The sequence below is a fragment of the Loxodonta africana genome, chromosome 15, assembly GCF_030014295.1.
Source record: "Loxodonta africana isolate mLoxAfr1 chromosome 15, mLoxAfr1.hap2, whole genome shotgun sequence".
Lineage (NCBI taxonomy): Eukaryota > Metazoa > Chordata > Mammalia > Proboscidea > Elephantidae > Loxodonta > Loxodonta africana.
In genome coordinates, this window is record NC_087356.1 from 84,024,679 (window position 1) to 84,038,198 (window position 13,520).

At 52.1% G+C, this 13,520-nt stretch overlaps 1 protein-coding gene across 1 annotated transcript in view; it reads right to left on the reverse strand.

The window, feature by feature from the left end:
• The window catches only part of ZBTB16 (zinc finger and BTB domain containing 16), a 231,499-nt gene extending 220,240 nt beyond the window's left edge, over positions 1-11,259 (reverse strand). The window contains exons 1-2 of the mRNA XM_003418200.4: positions 11,017-11,259; positions 6,429-7,777 (exon numbers count right to left, since the gene is read on the reverse strand). Of these exons, the coding sequence (XP_003418248.1) occupies positions 6,429-7,696 (1,268 nt within the window). The 5' untranslated portion in view covers positions 7,697-7,777; positions 11,017-11,259. The remainder of the gene's footprint in view (positions 1-6,428; positions 7,778-11,016) is intronic.
• Between the last annotated feature and the right edge of the window lie 2,261 nt (positions 11,260-13,520).

Genomic DNA, 13,520 nt, shown 5'->3' on the forward strand with positions numbered 1-13,520 from the left:
AAGTCATCTTCAAAAGTTCCAAGAGTTCTGTCTGGATCCCAGATAGCTCACCGACCCTATGCAAGTTAAGTATTAGAAAACCAAGACAGAATAGACAGCAAAGAAACTCCCTATTTAACTGGTGAATTTCCTGCCCATCCAGATTTCAAAATAGGGAAAAAATTCAATTAGCCAAAAGGAATTCATAAAGATATAAGTGGGTACACAAGGGGTAAAGAAAGATTTTTTTTTTTTTTAAGAGTTCACCATTATCTAGAGACAGCTCACCCAAGTGCCTAGTTTAAACTACAAATGAAGAAATTAAAGCTCAGAGTGATAAAGGGACTGACAACGGTGACAGAGCTGGAAATCGTAGTGCTGGGCCTAAAGGCCCAGCTTCCACAACAGCTGGGTACAACATCACAAAGTCTTCTGCCATCTTCCTATCTTTGCAACCAATGACCTCTCCAAAAGACTAGAAGATTTCCAGGAGCCCAAGAGGTCATGAACTTCAGTCACATATTACCCCAAAAAGGATACTTCCTGGAAATAGAAACAGATTCAAAAAGGATTTAGACAGATCTGTGAATGACAGAGCAGCCCATAAATAGCACCTAAGAGAAGCTGGGATACACCTGACCTTTGGGATTGACGTCAAGGGAGATGACCACAGCCTCCAACAGCGGTGTCTTAGGGATGTTGTTGGAAACCAAAGACTAGGTCAGGTGGCTCTAGCCCAGAACAGCAATGGCCATGTTCTTATATGGCCTGGTGCAGAGCACCCAAGAACGGGAATTAGAAGGTAAGATGAGCTCCTGGCTCTCTACCCATTTATAGCTGTGTGACCTTGGGCAAGTCACTTATTTGCTCCAAAGCTCATTTTCTTCATCAGTAAAATGGAGCAGATAGTGGTCCACAATCCCTTATCCAAAGTCATCAGGTGCTTCAGAAATCACAATGTTGCCGATTTTAGAGAGGTTCTTTGGAAACTATAGTGTTTATTACATAACAGCCCCAGCAAAGTCTAGGGCAGCACTCTGTAATCAAACACATTAGTATTTTTGCAGCAAAACATATGAATATTCAAAGTAAGTGGGATAAATATAGCCTCACGTCAGTTGAGATCAGGTTTTGCCAGTAAATGAGTCTGCTGTGAACTTACGTAAAGCCTTTTAGTTTTGAGAGCTTTTCAGACTTCACAGTCACAAACAGGAGATTATGGACCTGGTCCACAACCTTAGGGGAGGCTGTGAGGGTAAGGAAGATAAAGTAATTAAGGGTGACTGTGCAAAGGAGAAAGTGCTACACTGATAAAGGCATTGTTAATATGATCGTTGTTGTCATTGCTTCACAGCACATCCTTTTCCAAACAGAACTTGGTTCGAGATCAGAGGTGCCTTAAGCTGGCAGAAGGACGGAAGGGAATAAAGAGTTCAGGGCAACCTCCAACCTCCCAAAATTGGACTAAACCAAAGTCAACAGCTGTTGGCCCTCTACATGGTCAACCACTGAAGACAGAGCAACTGGCCACCTGGGAGAGATGGTGGCAAAGGGCCAGGCCAGACTTTGGCATCTTAGCTACAAGGCATATGCACCCTAGAGCCAACCCCAAGAAGCCTCTGGGAGGGCTGCACACACAGGTCCTGGAAGCTGGCTGAGATCGTCCCTCCCATCCCTTCAAGAACCAGGCATGAGGTCCTACTGTGTCTGTGCAGGATACACACTGTAGCTGGTCCAAGGACTTACTTGTAAAAGATCCAGAGGTTCCTGTGAGACCAAAACCCTACTCCGATTCTGCAGCACTAAGTTCAGAAACAAATTAAGACGAGGCTGCATGAGCCTGGGAAGAATGAGGACTATAAACAAGGACTGTGTTCACACTTGAGCCAACGTATTTAACTCTGGGGACGTAAGGTGCATCTGGCCCAGCTAAGCTGGTCCCTAGACCGTATGCAGACAAGCCTGCCTGCGGAACTGCTCCAGCCTTTCAGAGAGAAAGAGAAGGAAAGAAGAGACTTCACCCAGAGTAATGTGGGCTCACTGGGGAAGTTCCTGGGGTCCAGGGCTTGCTCCTTCACCGGCCTAGAGAACGCTACTGATCTGGCAGGTCTCCTACTGTTCTGACTTCCTTCTGGATCATTAGGTAATTAAGCCCCACGTGATCTACCCAAGTGGTGTCCTTAGTCTTTCCATCAATCTGAGGCCACTTCTGACACTGCTGTTACATTTCACCATCTACCACAGGGAACATGATCACAATTTTACTGTTCCCTTCTAACTATCTGTGGCACCAATGTTTCCCGCTCACTCCACACCAGCTTGGGATCACATCATGTGGAAACCTACTGATTCCATAACAAACTCTCCTGCTTACATCACTTCCTAGTTCTGTCCCCTTCCTTCCTTCCTCTCCATGCCCATCCACCCACACAAAAAAAGGAAAGAATAACTGCTGGGCATTTATCCCTTACCAACATTCTAGGCTATTGACCCCTTTAAAATTTTAAGAAGCAAAGATGTCACTACGATGACTAAGGTGTGCATGACCCAAGCCATATTCTTTTCAATCACCTCATATGCATGTGAAAGTTGGATCATGAAAAAGGAAGACAGCTGCACAACTCAAAGAATGTAATCAGCCTCACTAAATGGTACATGTGGAAACTGTTGAACTGGTGTGTGTTTTGCTATATATACTCTCAACAACAACAGAATAAGTAAATTAAAAAAAAAAAAGAGGAAGACAGAAGAATCGACGTGTTCAAACTGTGATGCTGAAGAATACTGAATATTCCCTGAAGGGCCAAAAGAATGAACTATCAGTCTTTGAAGAAATACAACCAGAATAATCCTTGTAAGAAAGGATAGAGAGACTTCAACTTGCTTACTTTAGACACATCATCAGGAAAGACCAATTGCTAGAAAAGGACATCATGTTTGGTAGAGAGTGAACGAAAATGAGGGGAACCCTCCATGAAGTGGACTGAGACGATAGTTACAACGATGGACTCCAATATACCAAAGATCATGAAGGTGGCACAGGACTGGGCAACCTGTTTCTGTTACACATAAGGTTGCCATGAGCCAGTGCCAACAAGACAGCTACTAACAACAACAAGCCTACTGGCTTAAAAAAAATTCCTGTAGCCCATTCCTTTATCATGTTATATTTACAGCCAATTCCACAGTCTCCTAACATCAAAATCTCCCACTCTGAATTTTTTCTTGCCTTTTTGTTTGTATGGTAGTAGTGCTGTGTTTTCTTTCCACCCAAGCACTTTCTGGATGGCCGATGGGATTGGGGTGGGTTTAGGGAATGAGTGAGAAGAGTATTAAATAGGAAAGTAGTACGTCAATCCTGGAGCTTTGAGTGTGTGAAAGAGGGAGAAAAACTTCCCACAAAGTCTAGTCAGGAGCGAAGGCGCTGCCTTCAGAGTAAGGGTTGGACACAAACACAAACATTTTCTCCCCTGTATGGTTGATGCAAATGGTTAACGTGCTCAGCTGCTAACCGAAAGGTTGGATGTTTGAGTCAGGTTTGAGTTCAGGCCTCAGAAGAAATTCCTGAAAATCTTTCCAAAACTCAATCTTTGAAAATCCTGTGAAACACAGTTCTACTCTGACACGCACACAGGGCTGCCATGAGTCGGCACTGACTCCATGGCAAATGGTTTTTGGGTTTTCTCGGGTTTCTTTGGACCCTGACAGCTTTCCGCTAAAGGCACAGCCCCGGCTTTGGCTTCTTGGGCTGCAGCAGATTACCTGCCACCCTGAGTCAGAAGTACATTCTCCCAGTCAGCAGCACATAGTGTGACACTGAGGGTCCCAGGACCGTCACCCATCATCACAAGCTCAGGAAGACATTCTCTGCGCCACCTCAGAGCCAACACAAACCTGGTAGGAGGCAGTTCTCAGGACACTACCCACTAGACCTCAGAGCCAATGGGGACACTGCAAAGACGAGCCCTACACAAGGTGGAGGGACAGAGGTCAATTCTTCATCTTCCTGGTTACTGTGTGTCCATCACAGCTCTAGTGACTTCTAGGTGCTATTCTGTTAATTCCACACCACACCCTGTTGACCATCTCCATTTTAAAAAGCGAATAAAACAAAGCTCAGAAAGGCTGAATAACTATCACAAGCTCTCACCACTAGATATGGCTAATACCATCGCCCATGCTCTTTGTCATGTAACACGGCCAACCCTCCATCTCTCCCCAGAGAAACGAGGGTCCTCAAGAGTATGAATGTGGAACTCCTGACACAGTGATTTCCATTGTGGCCCTCCTGAGTAAAGAGAAGCAATCAGAGCCCAACAAGATCCAGGAAAAAAACAATTACTTTCCACCATACCCTATTTCTCACAGCACATAAAATGAAATAAGTCACATCCGGAGACGAAAATACGTCTATCTGGTCAAGTTTGGGGAGGGGGTTTCCTCTTTAGCAAAGTTTGAGCAAAAACAAACACAACCTCTTTCTATTTCTGAGTGGTGCAAGCATCAAGAAGACACACCTTGGTGGCGGTTATTTTTCGCACCCACCGGAGGGGAAACAAACAACAAAAAAAAACAGCTACATTTAGCTTAGTGACACTTTTCACAGGGCCACCTATTAGGACTAAGGTGCGCCTGACTCACGCCATGGTATTTTCAGTCACCTCATATGCGTGCAAAACCTGGACAATGAATCAGGAAGACTGAAGAAGAGACGACGCCTTTAAATTATGGTGCTGGCGAAGAATACTGAATATGCCACGGACTGCCAGAAGAACGAACAAATCTGTCTTGGAAGAAGTACAGCCAGAATGCTCCTAGGAAGAGAGGATGGCCAGGCTTCGTCTCACATACTTTGGACATGTTGTCAGGAGGAACCAGTCCCTAGAAAAGGGCATCATGCTTGGTAAAGTAGAGGGTCAGTGTAAAAGAGGAAGACCCTCAATGAGATCGATTAACACAGTGGCTGCAACAATGAGCTCAAATATAGCAATGCTTGTTTTTTTTTTTTTTTTGTGAGGATAGTATAAGACTGGGCAGTGTTTCCTTCTGTTGTACACAGGGCCACTATGAGTCGGAACCAGCTCGACGGCACCTAACAAGAACAACCTATTAGGTGGCACAGGAGCTGGTTCTGGCTCAGGGTTGATTAGATCAACCTCCAAAGGCCCCACCCAACACCCTCTCAGTGCACATCTCCTCCATTTCCTCCCCCCGACAAACACTTGCCTGAGTAACAGAATGGGATACAAAACTGGAGAATCTACCCAAGATCAGCAAATAGCAGGCGAGAGGATGTGCAAGAACATGTTATCATTGGCGACAACAGAAAACTGGGTTTCTTTATACCATTAATCTAACCCAGGGACTAGAAAGTAAAATGACGAACATATGGTTATGGAAAACGAATGATAAAACCAAACCTATTACTGACTCCCTCCGTATTTACTGCTTCTGGTGAGCAACGCTCAAAACACTCTGCTCTGTAGGCAAGATCCTCTTCAGGACTGAGTGACCCCAAGAGGCAGCAGAGTGCAGGCGGTTCAGGCCTGAATTTGAGTCCAGCTCTGCCTCTCACTCACTGGGTGACCCTGGGAATGGTCCTTTACACCTGAGTCTTAGAACCTACTCATGTAAAAGAAGAACATTACCTACCTCAGGGTTGTTGTAACAAAATGCAACTCCATGTAAAGCGTTTCACAGGAACCAGGCACGTCATAAGAGTTCAGTAAATGGTTATTTCACAGAGGAGGAAACAGAAGCCAGAGAGAAGCTGATGTCAGCCTGAGGTGGCATTGCATTCAGCTTGGGCAGGGACCGGGTAAAAACAAGGCTCTGCAGGCTGCAAGACCAAGTCTCATATACCCATCTCTCCCCGCTGCATTTTTTTCTCCTAAACGTGCTTGCAGGCATGGAGAATAAAGACGGAGAAGAAGCAACAAGATGAACATTCACCAGGAATGAGGCTCGGAACCTGCAGCTGCTCTTGTGGCCTAAGCAGTGCCAGCCCTGCCCGTCCTATTTTCATGGTCCTGAGCTGCCGAGACCGCCTGCCTTTGCAGAAACCATGGCAGGAGGAGAAGTACCTGAAACCTGGAACCATGCTGGTACCATGTCTAGATCCAGGCCACAAGATATCCTGAACCTGAATCCCACTTTCCTCCCTCCACCCTCTCAGTCACACTAGGTAAAAAAGAACAAACTGATTGGGGCGGGGCGGGGCGGAGGGGGAGCCCAAAAAGTAAAAGGAAAGGAAAGAAAAGAGCCTTGGTAAAAAGCTGAGTTTCTACCGTGAGCACCCGAATGCTTGGGCAAGACCCTAGGGCCCCTCATCCCGCAACCAGCAAGGAGGACAGGGAGCCAGGCCCCAGAGTTTGGGAATATCCAGGGTATGAAGACATGGTGTTAGGGTGGAAAGGTGGGTGGCAGGTACAGGACTTGTGGGGCCCTACCTGTGCTGTTCCACAGCCTCATTGTCAGGAAGCTCAATCCCACACACGCTGCACTGCTCGCCCATGGCCCGGCTCTCTGACTTCATGCCCACAGCCAGCTCGCCCAGCTTGTTGAACAGCTCTCTCTGGATGAAGCCCTGGGGCAGCAGCCCCCCATAGGTGCTGAAGTCCATAGAGACAGCCAGGGTAGGCTGCATGTGGAGGCCAGAGGTCACTGAGGACGGCATGCTCAACACCGCATCAGCCTTGTGGTTGGGCAACACAGAGTAGATGCCCAGATGTTTTTCAGCTGGGGGCACAAGGTGCTCTGGTCGGCCAGGGGGGGCCTGGCCAGCCTCAGCCGAGGGTGGCAGCTGCTCAGCACTTTCCTCTCGCCCGTAGTGCAGCTCCCTGGCACTGGTAATGACACTGCTCCGAGTAGGAGTCCCAGGCCCCTCTTTGCCCCTTTCCTCAGCCTTGTCTCCCATCCCACCTGAGATACTGGACTCGGCTACCCCAGGGCTCTCCTGGCTAGGCACCTCATCCACCTGCATCATCTCCGTCTTCACCTCGGCCACCCCAGGGTGCCGCCCGCCCCCAGCCAGAGTTGGGTCATCAGGCCCTGCAGGAGGCTGGAGAGTTCCCTGCAGGAGAGACTGCCCTATGGTCATCAAACTGTCCACTGCAGCCTTGGTGGGGCTCAATGCTGAAAGACCAAAAGAGGTGGAGACTGAAGGGCTCTGGTCCACCATGGGCCCAGGGAGGCTCTGTCCAGCCACACTGGCATACCCACTCTCCTCGCTGGAATGCTTCGAGATGAAGATGTTCTTGAGGTACCGAGCTTTGCGGTCCTCTTCTTCCTCGGCCCCACCATCCGCCATGGTGGCCTCATTGTCATTGTCATCTGAGGCCTGGATGGTCTCCAGGATTTTCAGGCACTGCTCCTCCAGGTACTCTATCTCTAATATCTCGGCTGCATACAGCAGATCATCCAGGTCCTCTGCCTTGGCCTGTAGGGTGGCAGTGTATGCATACTCCAGAATCTGTTGGAAGGTCTTTGGCGAGAGGAAGTCCAGAGTATAGTGCTGGCTGTTGCGGTGGAAGAGGATCTCAAACATCTTGCTGGTGCAGGCCAGCACCGTCCGGTGGGCATGAAACTCCTGACTGTCCACCATGATGACCACATCGCACAGAGTCCCCGCCAGTCGCATCTGGTTGGCCTTGCACAGGAGCCCTGTGGGGTGGCTGGGGTTCTGCAGCTGGATCATGCCCATCTTTGTCAGATCCATGGCGCACCCTGCGGCTCAGGCATGAGGCTCTCTTTCCTTCTGGGCTCTGCGTGGCGGGACAGGGTGGGTTTCTGGGGCCAACTAAAGGGAGCAAGGAAGACAGAAAGAGGCAAAAGATGAGACAGCAAAAGGCAGATTAGTTACTGTCCCTAAAAATAAGAATTCAAACAATACAACAAAACCCCCCAGATTTTAATGGAGAGAAGGCATCCTAGAAATCTCCAAATCTGCCTTTACGAGCCCAAAGATGATGAGAACAGTATTATTCCACCAGTAATTATAGTAAAGGTTCTACCGCATCATACGTCTTATTCACTGCTCTATGACAACTGTTATTTCAAGTGAAATGAAAATCACAGCGGAGTCCTGTGAAACCTGAGCTTCCTTGAAGTCTGAGAGTTGGGGGGCTCCTGTACGCTGCGAACACTCATCATAGGGAGGTGCCCTGCACTTAACAATAACTTAGCCCTTTCCTTTAGTTATCCTAAGCACTCAGCTTCACTCTCAGACCCCTGCACAGCCAATCTCACCTTCAAAACAAAGTTTTCCAAAACCCTGCCTTACCGTGGTAGCCCCAGAAGCAAAGTCAAGCACAGCTAAAGCTACCAGCCACAGCCCTTGCCCACAGAAATCTATGGGCAGTCAGGCTCTCCTCTTTCAGGTCCATTCTCTCAACATCAGCCAGTCCCTTCCCATGCCAGACCTCTCAGCCAGTCCTTCACTCTGTTCAGGGCTGCAAGCTGTTAGACCGTCATCCTGGCCTCTTCCTCAGGCACTAATAGGAACACACATGCACGTAACCCACACTAGTTCGTCACTAGTTTGGGTCCCTTCCACCCATGTTGCTGTGTGCTGTTAAGTTGATTTCAACTCATAGCGACCCTACAGAAGAGAGTAGATCTACCTCATAGGATCTCATAGGGTTTCCTAGGCTGTAATCTTTATGGAAGCAGATCACCAGGTCTTCTCTCCTGTGATTTGAACCGCCAACTTTTTCAGTTAGCAGCCAAGTGCTTTAGCCACTGTGCCACCAGGGCTCCTTCTTCCACCCACAGATGCCTCAAAGTTATGGGTTATGGTGTATGTGACCCAAAATACGTGTGTGCACAAGTCAGTGCAAGTGCATGCATGCACACACTCTTACATAAGATGCTGCAGTGTCCCCTGCCCACAAGTGTCCCTCAGACCTGAGGATCTAAAAAGGGAAGGGAAATAAACGGTCATGAAGGCAGGAGAGAAATCATGAGAAATGTGTATTTTTTTACAGCCAGGAGTACACCTGCTGGGTCCGTGAACTGCAAATGTGCCCCATGAGCTCCCAGGAGTGGGCAAGTCCTGATACTGTGGACAAGGCTGGGAGGCACCAAAAGGGATACTGGCACCAGCAACCACCCGGAAGTTGCACTCAGTAAGGGAAAACAGGGCTGGGAAACAAAGGCCTCTCCCAGCGGTGTCCAGGATCATTAACAGGGCTCTGGGACTCCTGAACCCGTGTGAGGAGTGTTAAGAAGGCCTCACAGACCGGGGTCTCTCCCAGCCTCTGCCCTGCCTTACCGTGGCCAATATTGCAGCGAAGGAACTGGGAGTAAAGCAGAGCAATGTCTCTACCTCACTCTGAGAATGCCGCTTGCCTCCACCCCCAAAAAGAGCCCCATTGGCTCCAAGGCCACAAAGCTCACTCAGAAAGGGTTAACAGGGCGTCTGGTCAAGACACTTTTGCTGCCAACACGGGGTGGGGACCGAGGCTTTCAAGGGTTGGACGACCATCCGTGGGCTTTCCTCAGACTCTGGGATTTCGAAGAACTACGAGGGAGCAACCGAAAGAATGGAAGCTTGGCTACCCAAATTCCCTCCCGAAAGCAAGCTCTTTGCATCCTCAGGGAAATGAGGGTGGCCCTTGGTCAGACGTCACCCTCACTAGCGGCCCGATGCCCGCGATCTGGCCGGCGCTGTTTGCAGCGCCTAGATCAGCGGCGGGGGGAAGGCCGATGCTCACCCGCTCAAGCCCGGGGATCGATCGCGCTCTAACACACACCCAGCTCTCAGCGCCCCAAAACGACTCGGAAATGACTTCAGCAAACTTGGGGAATCAACTTTTCCTGGGGTGGCATACAGCAGAAAGAAAGCAAGTGAGGCGAGAGAGAAGGAAAAGCGAAAGAGACGGGGACGAATGGCAAAAGTCCGGGCCGGCTGGACGCGCAGCGAGAACAGCGAGGAGGCGGACCCGCCCGGACGCGACGGGAAAGCACAAAAGCCCCGCAGCGAGTTGTGGGAGGAAAGCCGAGATAGGGCCTGCGGGCCCTTCCTCTTCGACCCCTGGCCGTTACCCCTGGGGAGCGACGGGCCAGGCCCCAGGCTCGAACTAGCGATGCCAGCAGCCGGCGTGCACCGCCCCGGCATGTCTGAGCGTCCCGGGGAGCCGGCGAGCGTGTCGGAGCGGAGCGCGTCTGTGCGTTCAGTGGGTCCGCCGACCGGAGAATTCGTGCGCCTTTCGAGCGCTTGAGGGTCGCTGTGTGCCCGCCTGCGCGTGAGGGAGTGTTCGAGGAGCTGTGCGAGATAACCGCGGTGCGCGAGGGTGAGGAAGGCATCCCGAGCCCATCAAGTGTAGAGCCGAAGAGCCCACTGAGCGCGGCCGGGAGCGCACGGCGAGCTCCGGCGCCACGGCCGGTCCCGCCGAGAGCCGAGGAGGGCCCGGAGTCCTGGAGACCCTACCGAGCTCCGGCACGGCTGCCCCCTAAAAAGCGGCACCGCGTCCAGTCAAGAAAAAGAGCCTTCCATGTTTCTCAAAGAGAAACAAAACCCAAGCGCGTCCCAGTCCTAGTCCCCTCCGCACCCAGACCCATTCCTCGGGTCCTCGGATCCTAGCTTCCCCGCCGACCGGCGATTAAACACACAAATAAACCACAATTCGATCTCGCGCCCGCGCACCCGTCCGCATACATATGAGCACGCACCGGCTCCCGGCTCCACCGCCTGCCCCTGGCAGTACAAGGCCTCCCGATCCCCAACCCTCCGTCGCGCCCTCAGTCCCGGCAGACCGCGCGGCCCCCCACCTCTCGCCCCGACCGTGCCCTGGAGGAGAGGAGTTGGGGAGGCAGCTGCACCCAGGCAGACACCCAGGGCTCCCCCCTTCTAGCCGACCCCCAGCCGGCGGCGGCCACGGCTGCCGCACCAAGAAGGGGGAACGCCGAATAAAATAAGGCACGAGCCCAGTGGCCGAGTGGCCGAAGCGAGCGCGCCCCCCAGACCTCTCCAATCCCCGGGCGTCGTGGCGCGCGGCGCTTGCGGGGCGGGGCGCCCCTCGCCGGCCCCCCACTCACCGCTGCCGAGTCGGGCGCTGTGGGGTGGGTGTGCGTGCCTGTGGGGGTGTGTGCTGTGTCTGGGAGGGGTGCTGCTGGGGAACTGTTGCTCTCGGTATCACGGCGGCAGCGGCGGCATCGCCCGGCAGTTCACAGTACCCGCTCTCATTGCCTTCAACTCCTCTCTGATGCGAGGTTAGCAAATCACCACCGGCAGCGGCGCCTCCGCAGCGTCCCACGTCAACGCCGAGCCCCCTCCCCTGCGAGGCCCCGGCGCCTCTCCATCTTTAGTGCTGGCGGCCGAGCCCGGCTCCCTGCCCACAGCTGCCCCCCTTCCCTCCCCCCTCCCGCGCCGGCCCCTGCTCAGCCCGCCCACCCTCCTGTGCTGGCCGAGCCGGCGCGCGCTCCCCGCCCCACCCCTCCCACCGCTCCCTTTCCGGCGCTCCGCGCGCCGGGTTTCGGCTGACATCTAGCTGCTGCTGGGGCGCAGGCAGCCACTGCTCGCTGGCCGAGCGGAGAGCAAAGCAGGGGCGCGTGGAGAGGCGTGCAAGGACTCGGAGCCTTTATGGGTGCAGTGAGGGTGCGGAGTGGGGAGCAACCCCCACCCAGGGACGAATTCCCAGTAAGCAAAGTACGCACGGGCTTAATTGTGTTTATTTACTAATTCGTAGTTCACAATTGCACACGGAAACCCAGGTGAAAATTGTGCACTACAGATGCTGCGTACCTTGCTTACCGGTTAATCTGTCCCTGTGCAACCCCCAGGTTTTTAATTTCTCCTGGACACGGATTTTATTTTTCCGTGGTGCTCCAAGCGCGGAGTTTTGTCCTCGGTTCCAGTTTGCCCCAATTGTGCGCGTGACATCTCGCCTTTCACGTTTTTCCCGGATTTGGGGCCGCATCCCTGTACCCCGACATCGGTTTTAAGAGCTGGCCTTCCCAGCCCAAGCCCGTGTCTCCCGCCTGCAGCGCGCCTCAGGGGCGGTGTGCACTGGATTGAGCGAAGCCCCCGGGTTCAGGGTTCGCGGTCCTTGATGAACCAGGTGCGAGAGGATTCGCGGGGATCTATCGTCGAGAGGAGATGTCCCATTTTAGCTGTCGCCATCCCTGCGCTGGGATTGAGACCTGAGAGAAACTTTTCTCCCTCCCAGTCTTGAGCATCCCCTCAGCTCCGCCCCCAAAAACCTGGCGGAGAAAACAGTTCCCGGACAACTGGGCCTTACCAGCGCAAAGTCCTCGAGGGGCGGTGGGGGCTTGAAGAAGCTCTGAGCACCTCAAAATTTCCGCCTCCTCTCAACCCGTCGCCCCACTTTAGAGAGTACAGTTAAGATCACTAACCCCGGGGTCGGGCAACCAGAGGAAATTTGCCCTTCCTCAGGCGACAGAGAGCGCCCCTCTCACCCTTTCCAGGAACTGGGTGAAGGTAAGGGGCGTGACGCGTGAAACGCTCCTACAGGCGCGGGCCATCGCAGCGGACTTAGATCCAGAAGCGTTAGAGTGGGGGCTGTGGCTGGCTTGGAGGTCATGCTGTCTTAGCAACGCGAGGCTTCAATCATGTAGTACCTGGACCCTACGACCGGTTTACAGCAGGACTCACGTCTAATCACATCCCAACGCGTGCCTCTGGCAACTGCCCCAGACCGAGAGTCAGGCCCCCAAAACTATAGGGTAAGTGGAAGGTGGCAGAAGCTGCCGACTAGAGACAAAAATCCGCATCCGGCCCGGGAAGGCCAGGCGGCGGAGTTTATACATCTGAACTGATGCGTGTTCTTGAGAACTATTAATGGGGTAGTCCCAAGGACGGACCATTACATCCCAGCAAACATCTCTCCTGTCTCCTACTCAAAGAAAAAGTGCTCAGACCTGCAGGATTAGGACTCGAATGCAGCCAGTCACTGGAGAGAACACGGGCAGGGGAGCCAACTTGGAAGTGCAGGAATGAAGCCGGTTGTCCTCATATATTACAGCAACATCAGACCCATGCGCGTAATAGCCCAGCCCGCGGGCATTTATTCAGATAAAGAACAGTCCCTATTTGGAGATTATCTATTTTTCTATCTATTATCTAGCCTGCCCACTCTGTTTAAGAGGAAAGAGATTTAAAGAAAGTTAAAGAAGAAATGGTCTGTAAGGAGAGTAAGAGGGGAGGGAAGTGAAGAAAGGAGAAAAAAACCCTCCTAATGCCTCACTGGAGCCCTGGTAGCCTAGCGGTCAATAGCTCGGCTGCTAACTGAAAGGTGGGCAGTTCAAATCCACCAGCCATACTTGGGAAACCCTTTGGGCAGTTCTACTCTGTCCTCTAGGGTTGCTGAGTTAGAATCCACATGACGGCGAGGGGTTGGTTTTTGGTTTAATGCCTCACTAGGGAAATAGAAGAAAGAATCATTACACTTCTTGGCACCTAGACGGTGGCACTGAAGAGGGCCGCCTGGCTGTCCATGTCCACCAACCAGCCTTCCCGGGTACAAGAGCAGAAGAAGCACACAGCCCCTGGCCCTAAGCTATTAATTCTTAAATCAGAGTTT